This window comes from Sus scrofa, chromosome 14, assembly GCF_054392235.1.
Source record: "Sus scrofa isolate SSC_HxYL_T2T_F1_AM1 chromosome 14, Sscrofa_HxYL_maternal_Yorkshire_Landrace_v2.0, whole genome shotgun sequence".
Lineage (NCBI taxonomy): Eukaryota > Metazoa > Chordata > Mammalia > Artiodactyla > Suidae > Sus > Sus scrofa.
The window spans coordinates 42,203,918-42,228,650 of record NC_139396.1 but is presented as its reverse complement, the minus strand read 5'-3'; the positions used below and the strand labels follow the sequence as shown (position 1 = coordinate 42,228,650).

The window sequence follows — 24,733 nt, the reverse complement described above, 5'->3', positions numbered from 1 at the left end:
TTGAAAGAAGAGTGAGAAGAAAGAGGGTCTCTCAAGACAGCTACTTCTGTAACCCAAACAAGAAGTGATAAGACTCAAAGGGGGAATAAATGAAAATCTTGCTTGACAAAGACTCCTCAAGAGTTCCTAGTTAAACAACAGACTTTAGACTTACTGTGGAAGTCAGACAACAATGTTGTTTTCCCAGGAAAGAGATTCTTTCAAATAAACTTTAAGATAGACTCCACTAATTTGTAAGAGGTCATGGGAACTAAAGTTGCAACTGTAAGATCTCTGGATGTACTCACTGTCAGAGAGAACTACAGCAAATGAAATTTGGAACTGAAATGTTTCTTAGTGAGTTGAATTCCTAGATAAACCATGAGCTAGGCTGCAAAGGGTTATGTCAGGAAAACAACTATCAGAGCTCTGTAGCACAGGAGCAGGAAGTGCCTCACAACTCCCCCGCCACTGTGGACCACATGGTGCTCCTTACACAACACAGGTGGCCCACTTTGATTGGGATTTCATTGCCTCCATTTGCTTCTGCAAACCATCACCCCATAATCATTTCATTTCCTATATCATGAATCTCTCCCTATCCACTGAAGTGGCAGACAGACTAATTGTCCCCCCAAATGTCCACATCCTAATCCTCTGACCTGTGAATACGTCATCTTTCACAGCAAAAAGAACTTTGCAGATGTGATCAAGCTAAAAATCTTGAGATGGGGCGATCACCTTGGATTGTCTAGCTGGAGCTGTATGAAAATAAGGGTCCTTATAAAAAGGAAGAACTGCTAAGCAAAACAAAATAAAACAAAACAAAATAACAACAACAACAACAACAACAAAAAAAAACAGGACTTGACGATTTGGGAAATTCTCAGCCTATCCAGATGGCAAAACATGCTAAAGTTAGGAGATTCACTGTCAGGAAAGCATACTCCGGCAAGAAAGCCAAGGATATGACTGGACAATATTTTGCTAGTGCCTCAAAAGAATCCAAAGGGGAGATGAATTAACCATACAGGGAGCCCATGAAGAGACCAGGCATGTGGCCCCTGAGTCCCTCCTGCCTTCTCAGTTAAAGTCAGGATATAAATGGAATTTTCAGGAAAGGCTCTTATTCAATGGAGTGAATCCCTGTGACTGCATAGCAGATCCACAATGTACCTAAGGATGTTATATCAGCAGAAACACTGCCAGGTTGGACTGCAAGGGACAGAAAAATGAAAAAGATAGTAAGACTCCCAAAATTTCTGTAATCAGGAAACTGTTAAACTACTCAGCTGCAAACATGCATTACATTTCATGAAAAAGAAAAGATGACTCCAAGGGCAGAGCCTCAAGCAAAGGACAGAGCCCAGAGTCACAAAGGATTTTTCCCAAGCCTTGAATTCTACTGGAGTTTACCTAACCAGACTTTTAAATTTCTTGAGACCAACAAGTGACTTATTTTTTTCTCTCCATGTTCTTCTTCCTCTTTAAATAGGATGGTCATAACTGGTACCCTGTCCCCATACCAACATTATATTTGTTTTCTAGCTTCCAAGCTACATTGATGGAGAGCAATTTTGTCTGAGGATGGCTCATATGCAGATATGCAGTCTCAACCATATCTGATTTAAATAATTTTGGTGATGGGATTTGGGACTTTTGAGCTGATAGGATTTGGATGAAATTTTGGACTTGAGTTGATATGATCGTGGGTTGAGGCTCTGGGGGATTTTGGAATGGGGTGAATATATTTTGCAGCTGAAATAGATGTACATCATTGGGGGTAGAGAGTGGACTCTTGTGGACAAATGGTCCCCAAAGATGTCTACATCCAAAGCCCCAGAAACTATAAATGTTACTTTATCTGGCAAAAAGAACTTGCATATGTGATTAAGGATTTTAGATTTTTAACTTCCACAATGGTGAGAGAACACATTTGTATGTTTTAAGCCAATGATTTTGTGCTCATTTGTTACAGCAGCAGCAAAATCAAATATAACCGGCATTTACTATCAATTCCATTAAGATAATCAAGTCATTACCACTTTAAAACAAAGAATGAGCCCCTTTCATCTCTTCTCTTTCAGTGTGGAACCTTGTAGGGTGAATAGCAGCATCTACACTTCTTCCCTTCAACCTCCTGAAGATACTGGGCTGACGTACCTCAGGACCAGAGTCTTCCCTGCAGCTCATCTGTCAAACATCACCAAAGAGATATTTCGATTACCAAATCCAAACACTTTTTCATTTCTGATTTGTTGATCTCTTGGCACTAGATTTTATGCTACCTTCTCATTTGAAAGTGCCTTTTCTCCCTTGATTTCACCTACCCTATTCTCTTGCAAGTCCATGCTTCTTACATTCCTGGCCAGAATCCATCATATATTTCTAGATGCTCAAGCAAGAAGCCTGGAAGCCACCATTGGGTCCTCCCTCCCCTCAGGCACCAATGGATTCAAGCTCAGGAAGAGCTGAATTCTACGCTTTGTATCACATCTTCCCCTGAGGGGAACGAACTTCTTCGTGTTTTGTCATCCTTTTATGGCAACAGCCTGTCCTCCCTCTTCCTTTTCCCACTCTGCTGCTGGCGTAATTCCCCCAACAAGTAAGCCTAATTATGTCACTCCCTGGTTTAAAATCCATTAACATTTCTTCATTGCTTTCAGATTAGATCTGCCTGGTCATATTTCATCTCTTTTTAGATCTCCCAAACATCATAGCTTCTTGGTGACAAATGAGTATTTTGATTCAGATGATCTACTTAATACCAGTCCCACCATCCACTAGGTCTAAGATAGCAGCTGAGTTAGTGATCTGGCCTCCATTTTTCTCCTGTGAAATCATGGAGTGGCTCAAGGATTAAATGAATGAGTTCTTGTAAAGAGGCCAAGTATAAAGCAAGAGGATGCAGGATGACAATGAAGATGAGGTTGTTCAGGAACCCTGAAAGGGGGCTCTTGCAGAAGCAAGTCTTAAATGCCTTGGGCTGAGTGGCAACAGTACCATCAGACTAAAGGCATCAACACATCATATTTTCTATGCATATCTTTCTAGGCATTTACGGACAATCTACCGTGTCCCAAACACTTGTAATACACCAAAGATGAAAAGTACACCAAATACAAAACTCCATCCTCTATGTGAGATTTCAAGGCCTCTCCAAGGAGATAAAATTCAAAAAGCCTCTGGCCACAACAAAAATTACCAGACACTTATCACCCCACAGGTCTCATTGTAATGGTTACAAAATTCTTGAGACACCCCCCCCACCTTGAGCAACCTGTCCTACTCCTTCCTGCCCCTTACTAGGAAAGCTATGTGGTCCACTCCTCACCCTGCCCCTATAGGGCTTTACATGCCCCCAACTAACCAGCAAGTGTATCAGGAGACCTCTCCTCTCCCTGGGTTATAAATATAGATGGGACCACGTGCTTGGGGCCAGCTCTCCCTGTTCATCAGGAAGTTGTTCCTCTGCACTAGCAGCACCTCTTATCTCAATAAACTTATCTTTCTTTTCACCCTGCTATGAGTCTGGAAACTCTTTTTCTAGCCCATGCCCTGACCACAACATTCTAGAGCTTCTGTTTTGTGGAGAATATAAAAAATAGTAAGGGAGTAAGATGAATGTTACGTTAGGTAGAGATAAGCTTTCCAAGAGAAAACATACACAGAGACAAGGAATAGAAAGCATTGATGGAGAAAGGAGATTAAGTTCTAGATGAGAAAGACAGGACCCACTACCAGGGTGACTTCTGACCAACAGTGTGAAGGAGCTGAGGGTCCAGCATATTCTATTCTCTGGAGATGCTGCGTCTGAGTGAGGGACAGCCGAGTCCTGAGGCAGAAAGAACTCACAGGTCCAGGGCCAGCAGGAACGTCCATGTGGCTGAACTGAAGGACCTGGGTGACAGTGGGACAAGGTAAAATCACTAAGACAAAGTGCAGAGGCAGACCCCAGATATCACAGAAGGACATGGCCTCTCACTCAACATGACAGGAAGACATGGTGCCATAAATGCATTGAACATCTTGGCCTTATTTTGATTTTCTATTTTTACTAAAAATTTGAATAATTCATATACATATTACTTTTACTTTGGATAATTTTTTTTAAATCAAGGAATGAAATTTAGTGTAAAACTAGTATAACAAATTATACTCAAGGGTTTAACAATCTAACACTTTATACATGATTTTTGTCCTTCTTTTATTTTCCTCTAATACGCACATGATCATTGTTCTAATAGATTTTCTGACGATTTACTGTTAAGACAAAATGAAGTCAAGATAGTTTAATATTTCTAAGGATTATCATATCAACAACCTTTCTTCGAACATGTCATTCTTGACCACATTCATTTAGGTTTCAGTGGTATAATCATTAGTACAATTTTCAATTTATAAAGCATTAATAAACACAGTATTAACAAAAGCAGTTACGGTATCCATGGACAAGCAATTGCCTATAAATGTTGTAAATAGTCTGCTTAGCTCTTCTCCCACAGAAAGACGTCTTGATAAGGAAGGTACACTCCAGAGAAATGATGGGGGCAGTTACAGGAATCAGGCCAGCACAGGGTCTGTGATATTTCAGCCACAGGCTCTTCACCACCTGCTCATCAGTCAATCAGAGGGAACCTCAGGCGGCGGACGCGCCAGCTTGGTGGAAATTCCTTCCCAGAATAGCAAGCGCTGAGCTCAGAGCAGTTCAACAGGAGCAGGCGAGGGACAGACGCAGGACTTTGGGGCAGAGCAACTGGCCTCCACGCTGGCATTTTTTCAGCATCCAAATCCTTCTTTGCTCCAACAGCTGGTTTCCCCGTTTGTCACATTCTTCCTTCCTATCTGCTTCCTGACAGCCTTATTTGATGTAGGTCAATGATGTCTCAAAGCCATTTTTAAATATCAAATTACTTGGTAGACTTGCCTTTTTCTTCTAATGGAGAAAAAAATCCAAACGGCCTCATACAGTTTAGTGAAGTGATCACATTTTTAAAAAATTATTGAACCAATTGAATTTAAACCATTAGAACTTTTAGCCATGCAAACATCCTTGTTATAATTGAAATTCAAACTGTAGAAACAACTGGCTTCCTTCTTTATGGCCACTTCAAAATTCCCTGAGTATGCGCAGCTGTTCCATAAATTGCATCTAAGTTGCTTCAGTTTTCTGCTGTTACAGACAATGTGGAAATGAATGTGTTTTTACAGAAAGCTCTTCCTGCAGAGACCTAGGATGGAGTGGGTCAAAGGACATGCTGTTCTGAAGTCAGCCAGGTGAAGAAGATTATTTGATGCAGTCATGGCCCACTGAGCACAGATCTTTGGAGAGCAAATTAACAGGAAAAGGGCCCTGCAGCAGAGGGATCCGTGTAAGGTATAAAATCAGTGACAATCATTTTTAATTATTTGTATTGAAACATACTGAATGCGGAATTTTTAAAAAATGTATTTTATTGAAAGTTGATTTATAATGGGTTTTTTCTGCTGTACGATAAAGTGATTCAGTTATACACATATATACACTTTTTATATTCTTTACCATTAGGGTTTATTACAGGATATTGAATATAGTTCCCTGTGCAGTACAGTAGGACCTTGTTTATTTTATATACAGTAGTTTGTATCTATTAATCCTAAACTCCCACTCGCTACCCCCCTTTGTCATCACAAATCTGTTCTCTATGAATCTGTTTTCTAAGTTCATTCGTGTCATATTTTAGATTTCACATATAAATGATCACATGATGTTTGTCTTTCATTGTTTAACTTCACTTAGTATGATAATTTCTAGGTCCATCCATGTTGTTACACATAGCATTATTTCATTCTTTTTTATGGCTGAGTAATAGTCCATTGTATACATGTACCACATCTTCTTTATCCAATCCTGTCGATGGACATTTAGGTTACTTACATGTCTTGGCTATTGCAAACAGTGCTGCAATGAACACTGGGGTGCATGTATCTTTTCAAATTATGGGGTTTTCTCCATATATATCACCAGGAGTAGGATTGCAGGATCATATGGCAATTCTCCTTTCAGTTTTTTAAGGAAGCTCCACACTGTTCTCCACAATGGCTGCACCTGTTTACATTCCCAGCAGCAGTGGAAAAGGGTTCCCTTTGCTCCACACCCTCTCCAGCATTTATTGTTTGTAGACTTTGTGATGATGGCCATTCTGGACTGGTGGTTATCTCGTTCTAATTTTGATTTCCAATTCTCTAATATGAATTCAGAATTTCCTGAATTGATTATTCTCTATTTTATACCCCAACAACTTCAAAAAATTACACTTACAGGTTCATCTGTCAAGAAAGGATTATTGTTAACTAGGCAAAGCATAAGGAGAAAGAACAGTCAAGGTAATCTCTGGTGCCGTCTTTAAACGTCACATAACAAGGGCCACTTGGACATCCCCCAGTCCTGCTCCCACCCAGTCAGAAGGCACTTGCTTCCAGGCTGACCACCACTGTCACCCTCCAGGGAAACTTCAAAATGTGTCATTTACATGCCAGAAAAGAGAGAGGAATGATAGACATGAATATCAATATCTGAGTATAATTATTTATATATTTATAAAATAATACATGTACTAATTTTATCCCAATCTTGTCTTGGATATAGTCTCATAACTACATATTTATCCACTCATTCCACAGCCTTGTTTTCTCCCAAATGGTGTAAGCCTAATGAGCTTTTGTTTTGCTGCAGGAAGTGAAATCGGTAGCTAGGTCTTTAAACTATAATGAGGGCCAAGTCAGAGGACTGAATGAGGCCAAGAAATGATGCAATGCTGCCCTTTCAGTGTGATGTTCTTCTATACAAGAGGAAGACCGATCAGGAGTTCCCGTGGCACAGCAGAAATGAATCCAACTGGGAACCATGAGGTTGTGTGTTCGATCCCTGGCCTCACTCAGTGGGTTAAGGATCCGGCATTGCTGTGAGCTGTGGTGTAGACCAGTGGCGATAGCTCCAATTAGACTCCTAGACTGAGAGCCTCCCTATGCCATGGGTGTGGCCCTAAAAAGGCAAAAAAAAAAAAAAAGAGTAAGACCAATCATCCCATCCAAGTTCATTATCCCATCCTATTTTCTATTTTCCATCCATAAGGAGCTGGTCTGCACGCCAGCCATCTTGAACCCCACCCCTCATGTCTCTTTTCTCACAATCTTCCCAGATATTTTGCCACACTAATTCCTCTAAACAAACTTACATCTGTTTTTCTAGTTCAGTAAAAAATAAATAAATAACACTGTTTTAATTGTGGTTCCATAACATTTGTAGAATATTTTTATGGAGAACTGTTCATGTTACAAAATAAATTCTTCACATATCAGTTCTCCTGTGGCTCAGTGGGTAAAGACCTAGTGTTGTCACTGCTGCGGCTCAGGTGACTGCTGTGGCATGAGTTGAATCCCTGGCCGGAGATCTTCCACATGCCGTGGAAGAAAAAAAAAAAAATTGTTTCCCACAGCATTCCACTTACTCTCTTACTCTGTTCCCTCCTTTTCTTCAGATCAGGTTAAAATGTGCATTTTGTTATTAGTGTTCCTTGAGGTCTTACCTTCTATCACAATGTGCTGCATCCTAAGTGTGTAAATGAGTGTGTATACGTCCACACCTGGACCACATGCACACACACATATAATTATCATATCACGTTATGGTGGAACACTTCCCTTTCCATCCCACTAGGGTAGTTTTCAACTGAGAATGGATGTTAAATTTTGTCCAAAGGCTCTTTAATAATCTACAGAGATGGCCATATAGCTTTTATCTTTTGACTTATCAATATGAGGAATTAGGTATTACATTTTGGGGTGTTAATGAAGCCAACCTTTATAACCTGGATATAAAGGTTCATAACCACTTGTCCATGACGTATTCTTCTTTTAATACACTGTTGGCTTCTGTTTACAAAAATTTTTCAGCTTTTATATGACTCTTCCAAACACCAATCTGCACTTTTCTCTGTAGTCAGCTTGAGATCCATGTTATTCTGTGTAAACGAAATTTCAACTTATTTTGCTTAAATTCAATAAAAATTGATTTGAGATGACTGTTACTGGCTTTTAAGCCCAGAACGTGACTAGAGCTGAACCCTAAGAGCCAAGTTGAAATTGTTATTTCTAATGAAGATAATTCCTACCTACACCCACATATATCAGGGATTATGGAATCTATTCTCAATCTATGCTCCTTCTGTTACTATTGTTATCAAATTATTTTTCCCTACTCACTGTTGTGCACATACACAAACATCCCAAATAGCAGAAGACTGTGACCAAAAGAGCACCCATGGGCTTGGGCTACACATATGCAGCAGCTTTAACCACAGCTCATAAGATATGACTCATGGGGACAAATCTGAACTCTACCACTCTGCACAGGTAGACTCAACCTCTTTGATCAAACAAGGCTTTGGGCACACGGGATTATGTGATGTTGTTAAACCAAACAGGGCTTTGGGGCACATCTGACTCTGTGACAAGTGTCCAAGGCACATACAAAGTTAGATGAAGAAGTAGGAAGACCTGCCATGGTTTGAAGGATGCTTGTTCCCAGGGTCACCAAAGGGGACAATACGTGGCGGATGAGGACAATTCTGCCAGCATTGTCTGCCTTGGTTTTGTTTGTTTCCTGGTCAGATTTCTCAGTTTGCTGGGAGACTGTGCAGGAAGTGAAGGGGGAAGTAAGATGTTCAGAAAAGGGGGCCCAGAGGTCGGTGCTAGAGAGTGAGAGGATTTTCAGAGCTTCCTGGGCTCCCAGGGCAAGAAAACACCACAGGTCTGTGAACCCCTTCCATCAAAGGAGTGATGACCTGTACCTAGTGTTTGTCTGAACCAGCAGGGTCCCCATTGTCTGAAAGGAAGTTTGTACAGCCGTCCCATCCATCCTTACTCAGCCTGAAACTGCTGGGAAAGGGGAACACACACCAACCCACAGTCTGGAAATCCCGGGAAAAAGACGCATCACCGAGTGCTCTAGAGGACAGAGGTTTACGGTTAGATAACGAGATAGGTGAACTTGCACTTCTAAAAAAGAGTATGTTCAGGTGCTGCCAGCAGAGTAAAGGGAGGTGAACAGCCTCCAGGATGACCCCCGAGGGTCTCAAAGCTGGCACGATCACCCCCGTGGAACCCCTCCCACACTGGGTGGTGCAGACCAGAAGGGAGGTGACCACGAGGCCAGGTCACAACAGACCTAGGCACTCTGACATCCAGAGGCTGTGGAGTGAGGAGACCCAGCAGGGACATGGTGACACCCAGGTGCCTGCTGCGGACAGCGCTGACTCCCACTTGCTTGTAATGGGCCCTGGGAGGGGGTTCCAGAGCCCAGCCCTGTTTTCAGAGGGGAGGATTGGGATGGCCCTGTGTCAGCGTCACCACCCCCAACCCCAAATCACCCAGTTGCAAGCCTGCCGCACTGCTGGCACAGGCAACCTGAATGAAATGATACCCACTTATTGTTTTCAGGCAGGAATCTTTCCTGTAACCTGGTGAGAAGCAGGAGGTAAATAGTGCAGGGCTGGAGGGGAGCAGGCCCACACTGTCATCTGTAAGAGGAATGAGGAACAGAGATCCTAGAGACAGGCAGGTCCAAGAGTCAGGACACCTGCGGGCCAGCCGAACAAATGGGCAGGTGTCACCAGGATGCTGGACGTACCTGGAGTGACAATAGTCTCTGCTCAACCAGAGCCCAAGTCTTCACTGAAAAAAATGTGGACAGAGGGTGGGCAGCCCCAGTGTAGGCCTTCAAAAGCTCAGGAATTTTTATACAAACAAGTAAAGCATTTAGGAGATGAACAGAGGTCCAGTAGAGCCCCCCACCTCCCCAACCTGGGCGCTGACTTAGATGGGCGGGCTCAGGGAGAGTGAAAGTGGACCACAAACCCCACCACCCTGTGCTCCAGCCCCGCCCTTAACATCACCTGAACTTCCCTGGGTGACAGCAGAGCCTCAGCCAAGAGTCTCCTCTAAGGAAAAGAACTTTTGTTTTTCAGATCCTTATAATATTGTTGGAGTTCCCACCGTGGCATAGTGGGTGAAGAATCCCACTGCAGCGGCTTAGCTGGTGCGGAGGCACAGTTTCAATCCCCAACCAGTGCAGTGGGCAAAGATTCTGGCATTGTTGCAGCTGCAGCTCGGATTCAACCCCTGGCTGGGGAATTTCCATCTGCCACGGGTGTTGCAAAAAAAAATAAAATAAAATAAAAAAATACTTGTTAAACAAGCACGGTTTGCTGCGCACTCCAATCAAGAAAATTCACATCACTTTGACTTTGTGAATAAAACCAGATCTGTCATTGAGGCTTCTTGGGACCACAAGCCATCTTTCTTTTTCCCTTTTCTTTCTTCCTACAGCTTCCCTCCTTCCCAGTGTTACCCTGGGCTTTAGGAACCAGGCACCCCAGGGAATTCCAAGGGACTTCCCTCAGGTCAGGGAGACAGCAGGCTCACCGAGACTCAGGGACAGACTTACTGACCTGGCCCTTGGACTTAGGACACAGAGCCCCCCCTTCCCCCACCCAGCTCCCAGGCCAGGAGGCCTAGTGCTCAGGGCCCTGGCATCTGGGTCAGACCCCGCTCTGCTCTGATGAGCTCTGTTCATCCTGCATGGGCGCCCTGGTCCATCACAGGACCCACCACCCCTCCATCCCGCCAGCTCTAAGAGAGCTCACCCCTGGGCTGGGACCAGCATCCCTCCTGGAAGCACCAGCCCCACCCCCCTGCAGAAGACCCAACACACTGGTCCATCACACAGCCAGACAGTGTCGCTTTGAGGGTTTCCACACCTACAACTTTTAACTTTTTATTTTTACAAAATTGTGAATTTTCTCCCATGACAAAGCAATATTAAACATAAAATTTGTCTACACTTCCTGGAAAGAGGAAGGGGAGGTGTGCTTTCATTCATTTGTGGACAATGCCACAAGAAAAATGAGTCCCTAACAGATCAATAATACATTATGATTATTTTGTCATCTGTGCAGTGAACATTTACTGGACTGCCTTCCCATCTCTGCTCGCTCTAGAAATTACAAGGATGTGTATTTTCTTGGTGTTGGGAGAAACACCATGTCCGCAGCATACATGTCAGGTACAGATGTAAAATGAACCCAGGATTTACTGAAGTTATCGCCTGAGCGCAGTCTGGTGCAAAGGGAAAAAATACCTAGTGGCTCCTGCATAATTTACTATTAACACAACAATAAAACCTGTTAAAACACTGAAAGGAAGCTTGGGTTATACGGTTAGCATCCATTTATCTTGAAATGAAGATGGAGGAGGTGGAAGAAGGGGAAGAAGAGCGGGAAAGCAGAGGGATTGTTACAATATTCACTATGTGGCATCTGTAACCACGTGCCTCACTGATCTCAAAGTCCTTCCTTAACTAAGGTAACATCACGGAGTTCCCGTCGTGGCGCAGTGGTTAACGAATCCGACTAGGAACCATGAGGTTGCGGGTTCGGTCCCTGCCCTTGCTCAGTGGGTTAATGATCCGGCATTGCCGTGAGCTGTGGTGTAGGTTGCAGACACAGCTCGGACCCCGCGTTGCTGTGGCTCTGGCGTAGGCCGGCAGCTACAGCTCTGATTCGACCCCTAGCCTGGGAACCTCCATATGCCGCGGGAGCGGCCCAAAGAAATAGCAAAAAGCCAAAAATAAATAAATAAATAAACATCACGGACCGGTTCCAACATTTGGATTCCTATAATCTCTTCCACCTTCACTGGGCCTCGGGACACAACAGAGGTTTTGGTTTAACTTTTGATTGTGACCTTGTCAAATACAAAAAGTAAAGATATTAGCATAACAGACACGACAATAAGAAGAGGAACCAAACGTTACTATTTTCCCACATTCCCCTCATTCCTAGTTTCTAGAAATAGGGCTCTAGAACCAGTTGAAGTTTCTGTCCCTTCCCGGGTCCAGCTCTCAGAAATGCCTTTCCAGGCCGCCCTCCTTCCATTTCCTGTGTCCCTGCCCTGCGTCCAGGGGACTGTCTGTCTTTTTTTTTTTTTTTTTTTTTTTGTCTTTTTGCCATTTCTTGGGCCGCTCCCACGGCATATGGAGGTTCCCAGGCTAGGGGTCGAATCGGAGCCATAGCCACCGGCCTACGCCAGAGCCACAGCAACGCGGGATCCGAGCTGCGTCTGCAACATACACCACAGCTCACGGCAAGGTCGGATCGTTAACCCACTGAGCAAGGCCAGGGACTGAACCCGCAACCTCATGGTTCCTAGTCGGATTCGTTAACCACTGCGCCACGATGGGAACTCCAGGACTGCCTGTCTTATAGACGCCAGAGGATAATCCCTCGTCCCCTGTCCACTCCGGTGTGATGGATGGGCAACAGGGACTGTTTAGTTGGGGTTCTTTCAGCCAATTCCCCCATCTCAGTCCTGCTGGCTCACTCCCAGCAACACCCAGACCAGCCACAAAAAATTATCTCCAGGGAGCACCAGATGCCTTGACTCTAGCCTTTCTGTGATGCTGGGCCAAACACTGCTTCCATGAGCACCTTCTGCAGGCACCTACGTTTCTAATGCAATTAGAACACTCATCTTCCTATCAGCCATTTTCCAACCATTTCTAGAATCTTCTATTGTCTTCTCTCCCCATTTCTATCCTTTTGAGTTTTTACTATCATCTTAAGAGTTTTTATAAGAAAAAGACATAAACACATCTGTTTTATCAGCCAGAGAGGTTCCCCCCGCCACAAAGCACTGAAACAGCCCTCAAATGTATCTAAGAAGGACCAATTATAAAGCATCAGTGTTGTGGAGTTCCCATTATGGCTCAGCGGTAACAAACCCAACTACTATCCATGAGGACTCAGGTTTGATCCCTGGCCCCACTCAGTGGGTCAAGGATCCAGCATTGCTGTGAGCTGTGGTGTAAGTAGGAGACAAGGCTCAGATCTGGAGCTGCTGTGGGTGTGGTGTAGGCCAGTGGCTACAGCTCCAATTCGATCCCTACCGTGGGAACCTTTATATGCCACAGGTGCGGCCCTAAAAAAAATAAATAAATAAATAAAGGAACAGTGTTGCCTATAAAGAAAAGTATAAGAGGAGCCCTTCCTAAGTGCTCCACTATCAGGAATAACTTTAGATAAGAACCTGCATTGACTGTGATGATATTATCCAAATTGACTGAACCAGGAGGTGTGGTGTGACTATTTTTCACCCCTTATATTTGGCTCTGCTGCCTTTGAAAACAAAAGCATCCTGTGTTTTGTTATTTGGAAGTTCAAAATATTAGAAAAGGCAACAAGATACTACAGAAAAAGTAATGAGATGGTTGTGAGACTTTTTACAGCTGTAAGAGGGTTCCCACTTGTCCTGAACGTTATTCATTCAACATTTGTTTTGTCAAAACCATTTACTGAATGGTCAGAATGTGCGAGGCTGAGATCTCAGCACTTCGATGGGTTCGAGGCTCCGGCCATGTGTGTTCATCTCTCTTCAGTCCCACGATGGACCGTGTCCTCCGCACACACAAAGTTATAGAATAATTTTTAGGTAACAAATGGAAGTAAGAGGACAGTGGGCCTCTCCACGCAATCTGACAGGTGGCTCAATTTTTAAATAGTTACTGGATATCTTAGGATAATCTACCACATGACTAATTTAAATGCACAGAGCAGAAGTTTATAGTTAGAAAAGCATTCCTTATGAGTTGCTTTTTTTCCTGAGATTCACATCCCACAGATTTAGTGAATTAAGACCAGGTTTAAAAGATAAGTGGTGACTTCCAGGCACAAAGCCAGGGTACAGAGCAAGGTGTGCAGGCATCATGCTTATTCACTCCATAAATGCAGTTCTCGCCACACTCAGTGGCTTTCATTTCTAAGAACCCGGGCCTCAGAGCCGGGCTGCTGGAATCCCCGGCCAGGGCGTCTGCGGAAACATGAGTTCAGTGACCAAATATAGCCGAGTGGAGTAAGAGGGCAGGTGGGACTCCAAGGCCACAGTCATCTCAGAGTGACCAGGGCCCAAGCAGTGTGTCATGAAGAGCCGGGGCCGGGCCCCACTCCCCCAGCAGAGAAGCAACCCTCGTGGGAAACCCCTCACCTGTTAGGGGTCTTCGAACTGACCACGGGATCGAAAGGTCTGTAAGATGTATTGTAATATAGTAACTAGTAGAGCAACATTTTTTTAACTCTTTTTTATTGACAGCTAAAAATATAGTAGTGGTTTGTCAGAACACTAGTTAGAAGATGGTTTGATTTTTTTTTTTTTAATTTGGAGTGGAAAAGTAACAGGAATTTTGTAGCCATTCCAAAAAGAAGAAATATGTAGGATTGATCTGCAGGCTTTATTTCTACCTATGCTGTGAGGGGGGTGCATTTTCTATTCTAATCTTAGAGAGGAAAAGTAAGTTGGTGCTATCAATTCTAAAAAAAAATAAATGTACTGACAGAGCCAGCACTTGTCAAGATCGTGTTTGTCTTTTGTTTCAAAGAAAATAAGAATGCAGTTAATTTGAAACCTTGTATATACTTAAGCTAAGTAGTGATGGCTTAAAATGATATGCTTTAGGTTTTAGTAACATTTTAAGTTGGTAATTACACTTTCAAAAACCTTTTAAATCAGTTGAGCAGACCTTTTATATCCTATCTATGCCTCAAGTTTGCATATTTTTAAAATATAAAAGGGAAACTGGAGTCCAGTCAAATTTAAACCTTACAGTACAATTTTATATCAGGTTGTTGTAAGTTACACATGAAATTGTCTTGAATCCAACAGATGAGGTTGGTACAGAATGATTTCAGGCTCATGTTTCTTTTTTAACATTTGCTAAAAATACTAATTGACTTCGAGTAAGAATAATGTGTCCACATCCAATGCCTGCTGCCTGACAATATAACACTAACCTAGTCCCTGAGTCACAAATACGCAGAAATTCATTCCTTACTACGGGATAAATATACTCTTCAATGTACTTTTTCCTCAAAGAAAGAACCTGAATGCTCACCTCTATGATCCAGATTTTAAAAATCAAACTCTATTTGGCAATTATTGCTAATGGCAGACAAGGCCTAAGAGTGCTATCAAGATGCTGAGTATCCTGTGAATATAGGATTCCATGTTCCTAGAATACAAATTAATCCTCCTGTGTTCCCACGTCTGATACGCATTAGGGTCTGGGTCCAAGGGACCCTTGTCAGTTCTCTGAGCTGCTGTGTGTTGCTAAAACTGAAAGGGTCAGAGCACACGTCACAACAGAATAGGGATCTGGATTACACTGGACAATTACAATTACCTTGGTTTCTTTACCTCATTTAAAAACAAAGCAAAACATAGAGGGTAACATGAGCCAAGTTTTAATATAAATCTGACATGCTCTTAAAAAGATACCACCTGAAACCTCTAACGCCAAGAGAGAGCCTGGGCTTTACACACACACACACACACCCACACACGTTTGTGTGTGTAGGTAACAAAGTGATTGTGGTATCTGGGTTCCAATCAGAATTCAGGCATATGGAGGCAACGCTGTGTCCTGGTTAAATTCCAGCAAAGGAAACAAAAGGCTGAGCAAAGAAGCTCTGCCTGTAACTTGAATCTGCTAAACCAGAGAACAGAGACCCAGCTTGGGAAATAGGTTTTGAGTTTAGGCGAAAGGAAATACTGTATCTCTACTATACTATACTATACCTGGAAGGCCAAAATAAGGAGAATGGCAGTGGAAATGGATGAACTGGACGTAAACTCCAACCTCATATGGGGCTAAGATGGTCACAGGCAGAGGTCATGGGGCAATTCCAAGTGCTCTCTCTGGAAAGCCCTCACAAGGCTGTTGCGGGCATCCAATCACCTGTTATGTTATGACTCTGAAACGGAGGTACCCTGTCTGTGTCCTATTTAAAACTGAAGAATACATATGTCATGCCTCCATGGAGTGACAATTTACTTAAAGATTAGGAAAGAATGCAATCCACATGCATTTACCAAGAGACAGATTATGCAACTGTTGTGCATTTCTTGCATCAAACAAGGTTTAATTAATTTTCCATATTTGACTTTTGCCCTGTAGCCTTGGCAAAAAGAACATTACCCTAGAAAGAAGGAAGGAAGGAAGGAAGGAAGGAAGGAAGAAAAGAAAGAAAGAAAGAAAGAAAGAAAGAAAGAAAGAAAGAAAGAAAGAAAGAAAGAAAGGTGACTATAGAGAATAGACTTGTGGTTGCCAAGGGGGAGAGAAGAGTTTGGGGTTTGTAGATAAAAGGTGTGACATTTAGAATGGATATGCAATGAGGTCCTACCATACAGCACTGGGAACTACATCCAGTCTCTTGGGATAGAACATGATGGATGACAATATAAGAAAGGGAATTATGTGTATATATGACTGGGTCACCTTGCTATACAGCAGAAATTGGCACAACATTGTAAATCAACTATAATTTTTTTAAAAAGTTAGAAAGGTAACATGTTTAAAAGGTATAGTATTTGAAATAAAGACAATAATCAAACTAAACTCATGAAAAAGAAAAAAAAAAGTACTTCCTGTCGTGGCGCAGCAAAAACATAATCTGACTAGGAACCATGATGTTGGGGGTTCAATTATCCCTGGCCTCGCTCAGTGGGTTAAGGATCTAGCATTGCTATGAGCTGTGGTGTAGGTCGCAGACATGACTCTGCTGTAGCTGTGGCGTAGGCCGGCACATTGGACATCTAGCCTGGGAACCTCCATATGCTGCGAGTGTGGCCCTAAAAAGCAAAAAAAAAAAAAAAAAAAAAAAAAAAAAAAAAAAGGAAATGATCTATAAATTAAGTGGCATAAAATTCCTCAAGAACAGATGAAATATGCACAGGGTTTTAACAACACAGGTGACCATGGGAGCTCATATTTCACAGGAATGGATACTTGGGATATGGCAAGGTGCTGAGAGCTTCTGGCATAAGTTCAAGGTGGGCGGGCAGCTATAAGGCCTCCTGGTGTTTGCAGACCCTCCCAAACCTTCACTTTACCAAATATTTGTTTATGACGGAGAGTCTGGCACCATGCATGAATGTCACAAATCTGCTGTCACCTTTAGCTCCTCCAGGGTGCAGTCTGAGAGTCCTAGGCACCACGGGCCTGCATTCTCCTCCTGTGACTGTGCCCCTACCCCCCACAATGTGCTGTCCAGAAGCGCCATGGTCTGTAGACACTGATGGGAACACACAAACACTCATCCATCCTGTCCCATCCCACTGGTACCCTAACAAACTTTTTGAAGATATAAACTTTATTTTAGAAATCTTTTTTAAATTTATTGGGGTATAGTTGATTTACAATGTTCTATTAGCTTTAGGTTTACAGCAAAATGAACCCTGCATCTACATATATCCATTCTTTTTTCTCAGATAGGATATTTCAGAACACTGAGTAGACCTCCCTGTGCTATACAGCAGGTCCTTATTATTTATCTACTTGATACACAAACATCTCACACAGCTTTATGTCAAAAAAAAAAAAAAGCTCAATTAAAAAAAAATGGTCAGAAGATCGAAATAGACATTTCTCCAGAGACGACAGACAGATGGCTGAAAAGCACATGAAAAGATGCTCAACATCACTAACAACATTGATAGAAAATCTAAGGAGCAAAAGCACAGTATAGCTTCCCAAAATCAACTAACAAAAGACATAAGAGCAAGCCACGTATAAAAAAATCAGAACCTGGTGTTTCCTCAGTTTCCTACTTTGGTCTTTTTTTCTAGTACAATGGGAGCTCCTTAGGGCAGAGGCTCCACCTGGGAAGAGGCACCAGGCACACAGGAGGCCCCAACCAATGGATGCTGATGAGTAAGACAACAGAAAACCCGGGAGTTCCCCGGTGGTCTAGTAGTTAGGACTCAGCGCTTTCACCACTGTGCTGCAGTCTGGGTTCAATCCCTTGTCTGGGAACTGAGATCCCTCAGGCCTCTGCATACCATGACCAAAAGAAAAAAGACAGCAGAGAAAGCAAGCCAAAAACATGTTTTGCCTAAAAGCATTTGTATGTCTTTGACTCAGAATTTAACTCTGAGCTTGCTGGTATCCCTAAGAGCCTCAAAGTTTACAGAATCCCCACGTTTAAAAGGATGGATGCCAGAAAACATCTTTCTGGTGCTGAATTTGTTCAGGACAAACTTTCTCAGAGGGAATGAAAACCTGAAAACCATAAAAATCACTGTCTTTATAGAAACAGGTCTTTTAAATGTGGTGTCAGACCTACCACTGTTTTGTATTAGTGAGATGACACATAATGCACACTTTACACATAGTCATCAGAAGCCTAGAGCACTGATTACTTTATCAATTCTCAGAAAGCAGAGCCCAGGCATGAATAACCACTGATAAGACAGGTGGCAAAGCTGGGTCAAGGCCAGAACAATTTCTCACTGAAAAGGGCATGTCCCAGAGAAGTGTCGGGGCCTGGGGGTGCGGGTGGGGGTCCTGTCTCTGCCTGGTTGCATGGTGGTTCCCTCTCCTGTCAGATCCCATCCAGGGCTCCAACACGTTCAAACACCAGGTAGGTTGTTCTCACTCATCTGCCTGCCGCAGTCACAACTCCAGCACTGCCAGGAGTCCGCCACCCAAAGGCTTCAGTCAGCACCTGCTTTCCTGGCCTTGATGGAAAGGGTTCTTAACTCATGTTTGTGACGCAGTAAGATGATAGTTAAACCAAAATACCTGCCAGGTGGCACGTTCAAAAGAAGGAGCAGACTGTTTTGACTGGGGAATCACTGAAAGCACTAGCAAGAAGTGAAATTCAAGTTTTCAAGGATGAGCTGGAATTTGAAACACAGAACAGACTGGAAGGACAAAAGTGGCAGTGCGTTCACAGCATAGGGACAGGAAAGAGCACAGATGATCAGAGCAGGGAGTCAAGGGCTGGGAACAGGCACAGCACAAGTCAGGGTGACTGCAGAGGTCACATCACGCCCACCATCCAGGGCACACAGGTCACCTGCTTCCCAAGTTTGGACCTTCTCTTTTCAGCCAGGAGACCAAGGGAAAAACAAACAGAGTGACATGGCCAAACTTGCAAATAGGATTTCTCCCACCCTCTGATCTCCACTTTCATCATGTTCTTCCTTGTACTGGTCATTTTTCACTCTTGTCTGATCCCTCCTATTGGACTGGAAGATGCTTAAAGATGGCTGCTTCCTCTTTACCCTCCTGGAACCTTCCCTTTTGAGTGTAGTAAGTGATGAATAAACAGTTGTTCAGTGGAATTTATGTTCAAGTTACCATTCAGGGAACACAAGAGTGACCAAAACAGAGGGTGGGGGGGAGCCTTTTCTGCACAGGAAGAAGCTGGAACATCAGGAATCCAGAGAAAACAGAAAATAGCTGTGGTTTCAGGGAGTTTTAGGGGAAGTGACACAGACCCTAAACAACTGATAAGGATAAGGACGAAGACACAGAGGAGCAAAGAGGGAATTTCCAGGCAACTCAACGTCCTCTGTAAGAGAAGAGGAGGATGAGGAGGCAGGGGCAACAGCTTACAGGCATGGGAGCCCTTCGACACTCAAACTTCCACATGTCAGCCTACTTGTTCAAGTGGATACTGATGTTTCTGGCATTTCCCTCACTCCATCTTTACTCTTTAAGCCAGTATCATAGGTTCTTTTTTAGAGCATCGCCTTTTCTGTGTCTCTCTCACCAGCACAGAATCCCCAGAAGCACTGTTTGAAATAAAAGACGAACCCTCAGGGCAATAATGGGGAAGTTTGCAGTTGTATTTCTTTGGTTACGTCCTTTCATTCTGAGTGAAAGGCCAGTCGAGTGAAAATCCCCCTCGTCCGGACTCGGAAGAGGTGACACCCCAAATCACTCACGAGAAGCGGTCTTGATGCAAACAGCAAGAGAATTTTTATTCCAAGCGCGCTGGGGCCCACAGTCGTACGCCACGCAGGGGTAGAGGACTGCGGCCCCAAGTGCGGAGTCAGGACAGCTTTTATGGGATTCACAACAAAGCCCGGGGTTCACAACAAAGCCCGCACTTCACAAATCAATCATTTCAAAATATCACAAACCAGTCAATTTAAAACTTCGAGAGCCCGCGGACCAATTAATTTTAAGTTGTTCTGGAGTTACGTGTTTGTGCCTGTCCCTGGGCGGGGGAGATATATTGTCGCCAAGATATATTTATCAGGATTTTCAACATTTTATAGCACAACCGATCTTACTGGGGTCGGTTATGCGATTAACTTCTCTTTTTATCTTATGCAAGCAGCTTTACAGAAGCCAAACAAGCAGTTAAGAACCCTTTTCCCTGTTATCTCGAGCAGTTTCAAGAAGTTTCATGCCTAGAGGCGCGTACTCAGGGGCCTGTTTTTCCCCTTCCACATAGTTTTGTACAGAACAGAAAGCAAGCCCTAAAACAGCAAAAAGTATGATCTTTTACCTATAGGGAACAGGGTCTGGAATTCGAGGGCATTTAGAGCTTCTTATTAACTTCCTGGGTTCTGGGAGGGTCAGGTTGCATTTTCATCCTTTCATGAGGTTGAAGAACAGAAATTTCTGACACAATTTTCTGGTGAGTTTGGGCCATGGGGAAACCTCTCTTTTCACCCACGTGATGAGGGCTTTCCTGTAACCACGTGCAGGTTCTAGCTGCAGAACCGGGGTTGCAGGTTAAACCTGAATCACCTATACTTTAATGCTGTTATTTCCTTTTTCACTCTGCAAGCAATTTTGAAGCTACACTTGCTCCAGGCAACCGGATCCCTTCAGTGGTGCCTCTTTCAAACCAAAATACAAGTTAATAGGCAGGTGATTTAATCTGCCTGTAGCAAACAATGCCTATTTAAAAAAAAAAAAAAAAGTTGTTTCACTATTCAGAAGTTTGCTTTAAGCACCTTCATACAACACTTCTTGTGGGGTTTAAAAATCTATCATGTTTTTGCATCCCTGTTGTGGCCTAGCATTAAGGAACCCTACTAATGAGGATGTGGGTTCAATCCCTGGCCCCTCTCAGTGGGTTAAGGATCTGGTGTTGCCGTGAGCTGTGGTGTAGGCTGCAGATGCGGCTTGGATCCTGCGTTACTATTATCACTTTTTCACTTCAGACTAAATATAATTAATAGCCAAACTCTGATTTCTGACCCATGTTTTATTAGTCTGATATTTCATGTGGGATCTCAGCCATGAAACTATCCCCTGATAGTGGTGCCACTGTCTGAGAACTGCACACTCTGGCATTGGTGTCAGTGTGGGCATCTCAGTTCTCATGCTCACAACCCCTGCCTCAGTTTTCCTCCTTCTAAACGGAGGCTAGGCGTGAGGGCTTTAAGTGAAATCATTTGCATAAAGGCTGCTGACACAATGCCTGCCTGGATCATGGGGAGCATCCGTGGTTGCCAGTTCTTTGTGGAGATGGCTGCCAACTCTGGTCTAGAGCACCCTGTCCCTCTGCCCCGGAGACGTAGTGATTAGCAGCTCAGTGCTGAATTAACCACTGAATGAAGTGAATACATGTGTCTGGACACCAGGAAATGAAGAGACAAGAGGGTTTCAAAATTTTCATTGCAAGCTAAAAACAGATTAAAAAGTTGGAATCTGGGAGTTCCCGTCGTGGCGCAGTGGTTAACGAATCCGACTAGGAACCATGAGGTTGCGGGTTCAGTCCCTGCCCTTGCTCAGTGGGTTAACGATCCGGCGTTGCCGTGAGCTGTGGTGTAGGTTGCAGACGCAGCTCGGATCCCGCGTTGCTGTGGGTCTGGCGTAGGCCAGTGTCTATAACTCCGATTCAACCCCTAGCCTGGGAACCTCCATATGCCGCGGGAGCGGCCCAAAGAAATAGCAAAAAGACAAAAAAAAAAAAAAAAAAAAAAAAAGCTGGAATCTGTTATTTTGTGGTTTAGGATGAGGACATAAACAGAGTCAGATTTGTTTAAAATATCAACAAGCTCCTATTCTAACATTGAAATTAGAGCTGTGATGAGGTGTGCAATGGGGGGAAGGAAACGGGACCTGAGGGAGGCAGAGGCCCTGGTCCCCTCACTACGCCCACAGCTGAGGTGGCAAACATCAAATTAGGATGATAAACGACAAAAACGCAAGTGTGCTTGATGTTTCTTCCAAATTGTAGAGGAAAGTGATCTTAAAAGTATATACGTGTGTCTTAGTGCTTATCCCAATTTGGTTTAGCAGCGTTGGGCTCACCCCCCCCCCCTTCAACATCAGCACTAATGCAGTTGGGTCTTCTTGCCTCGCAGGAGCTGGTCCCAGCGCCTGGCCTCCGGTGGGAAGTGGACAGAGTGCACGAGTGCGGCCCCACCATGTCTGAGACTTCCTCCCACGACTCCTTCTACGACTCCCTGTCGGATGTGCAGGACGACGGCGACACCGCGGACTTCTTTCCTGGGCTCTCGGCTTTTCTCAGTCAGGAAGAGATACACAAGAGCCTTGACCTAGCCCGCAGAGCCATTGCCTCCCCCGAGCCAGAGGGCTGCGACCCCGAGGAGCTCTCACAGAGGCTCAGCCCTGCTCCTGGGAGCCTCTGGGAGCCGCCTTCCCACCAGGAACCCAGGTCAGGTGGGCCCGGGGCCCCAGCGAGACCTGGCGGCCACAGGCCCGCACCTATGCACCCTCCACCGGCCGAGCAAGCCCAGCGTATCTCCTCTCCTGCGCCGAGGAAGAAACCGGCCGTCTCGCCTCTGCTGGCCAGCCCCAGCTACATCCGGAGCCTCCGCAAGGCTGGGAAGCACGTGGCAAAGGCTCCCAGCACCAGCGCCAAGCCCAAAGCCACGCGCCACGGCAGGCCTGGTCCCCAGAGCCAGCTGTGCGACAAAGCGGCCAGCTTCATTGAGGAGCTGACGTCCATTTTTAGAGAAGCCGCAAAGCCAAGAAACAGAAGCCCCAACGGGGAGTCCTCATCCCCAGACAGCGGGTACCTATCCCCCCAAAACCAGCCGTCAACCCTGCGGAGCGCCCCCGCCAGCCAGAGCCCCACCGGGGACCCGCCAGAGGTGGACGTGGAGGCCGAGGCCAAACTCCCTGTGACTGGGCATCACTCCTCCGCGGCCCGGGGCGCAGCCCGGTCCTCCCGCAGCCCCTCGCCCCCGCCGCCCCTCAGCGCACGCCACCTCCCATCAGCTCCCCGGTTCACCCAGAAGCTGCGGAGCCAAGAAGTGGCAGAAGGAAGTCGCGTCTACCTGGAATGCAGAGTCACCGGAACCCCAGCTCCTCGGGTCAGGTAAGAGTCTTTTGTTACCGAGCAGATGATTGGCGTGGGTTTTTGGTCTTACGTGCCTGTGAAAGAAGATTCTGTTACCGAGCAAGGGCGGGCTGCCTGAAACACATGGGAGCCAATATTGTGGCCATGACTTTTGAGACAAGAAAGCACTTTATTGCCAGGTCGGCCAGCAAGGAGAGGAGAGGGACGGCTCAAGTCCGTCTGGGATCCCAGGATCAGGGTGGAATTTAAGGGTTTAGGGAACTTCAAGATTGGAAGCTGCCTTGCTCATCAGCTCTTGTAAGCGCCTCAGGCTGCTGGAGGTCAGGTTTCCCTCATTGAAGGATCCCCGCCTGCAGAAGGGCTCAGGTGGCAGCGTTTCTGTTTTTGGCAGTCGGTGGACTGAGGATGCTCGGTTAGTGTCATCCTGGAGGCGCGGTTCCCGCCTTGCGCATGTGCAGGGCCCTGGGTAAAGTAATTCCCGGCTTACGCAATCTCTGGTGGCAAATCAGCTTCAGCTGGTAGATGTCCTACGTGCTTCACTTTGTCAGGTCCTCCGTCTTGGGGTAAAGCCTGGTCTATCTGCTTCTTGCTGATGAGGGCCTAGGTTTTTATAAGGGAAATGAAATTATTGTGCAGTTATTTGTAAAAATTCCGGAGATCCACCTTGAACTCCTAAGTCTGAGCAATCAGCATATGAATGGTGAGGTAGTAAGTATGAATTTGAATGAATAAAAGGATTAAGTGTAAGATGCACGGAACTGTGACTCCCAGATTTTAACAGTCCTTTGAAAACAGACCGTAATCTTTTGGGGATCCATGAAAACGTGGTGTTTTTAACATTTTGGTGATTGAATTTGGATTTACGTAGGCCTGGTCCAAACTATTGGACAGAAACAGTCTACTTTCGAGATGTCTGTTTCCTTCTCATCCTGGCCAGGGGGTGTCTTAGCTGCCCTATTTTCCTTTGACAAGTTTTCCTGTGATTTAAGTTCCCTGGGAGTGGTTACCCAAGGCGTGACTCAGCTTTACTGGAGAAAGTGACCTGAAGGACGCAATAGGGTCATTCCACATCCCATGGGGTGACATTGATCCTCAAGTGGCTGGTTTGTCCAAGTTCAAAGGAGCACCGGTCCCTAGCTTGTGCAGCTCAGGGGGACATCCACCAGAAATGTGAGGGGACTAGAAGCACATACCTGTGTAGAAGATAAGATGGCACCAAGAGTTGTGCACATTTTATCATATCTTGTTTGTTTGTTGCCATGTGAACAGTTTCAAGACACAGAGGTACTCCGTCTTAAGGAAGGTTGCCCACAGAACAGTAAGTGCTTAACTGGGGCTGCTTCCAGGGCTGCTCTGCCCCTCAGTGGGGGCAGTTGGTAAAACCTTATCCAAGTTATGTTGGTTTCTTGGCCTATTCTGGCTACTATCTTTTTAAAGGAGTGACTCATCCTTTCCCCCTTCCCTGTAGACTGAGAGTTACTAAATACAAGTGCGTGGGCTGGACACACAGTGAGGCCAAACAATACAGTTTGGAGCCAGGTTATTGCAGAGCCAGGCAGGGAGACTGGTGGTTTGTGTCCCACAAACCC

At 44.7% G+C, this 24,733-nt stretch overlaps 1 protein-coding gene across 3 annotated transcripts in view; it reads left to right on the top strand.

Annotated features, from left to right (window-relative positions):
* Nucleotides 1-13,956: 13,956 nt before the first annotated feature.
* Nucleotides 13,957-24,733, top strand: part of PALLD (palladin, cytoskeletal associated protein) — a 341,957-nt gene continuing 331,180 nt past the window's right edge. For all 3 annotated transcript variants that reach the window (XM_021073310.2, XM_021073309.2, XM_021073311.2), the window contains exons 1-2: nucleotides 13,957-14,095; nucleotides 22,183-23,162. In XM_021073310.2, coding sequence (XP_020928969.1) covers nucleotides 22,246-23,162 — 917 coding nt within the window. In that variant the 5' untranslated portion in view covers nucleotides 13,957-14,095; nucleotides 22,183-22,245. The remainder of the gene's footprint in view (nucleotides 14,096-22,182; nucleotides 23,163-24,733) is intronic.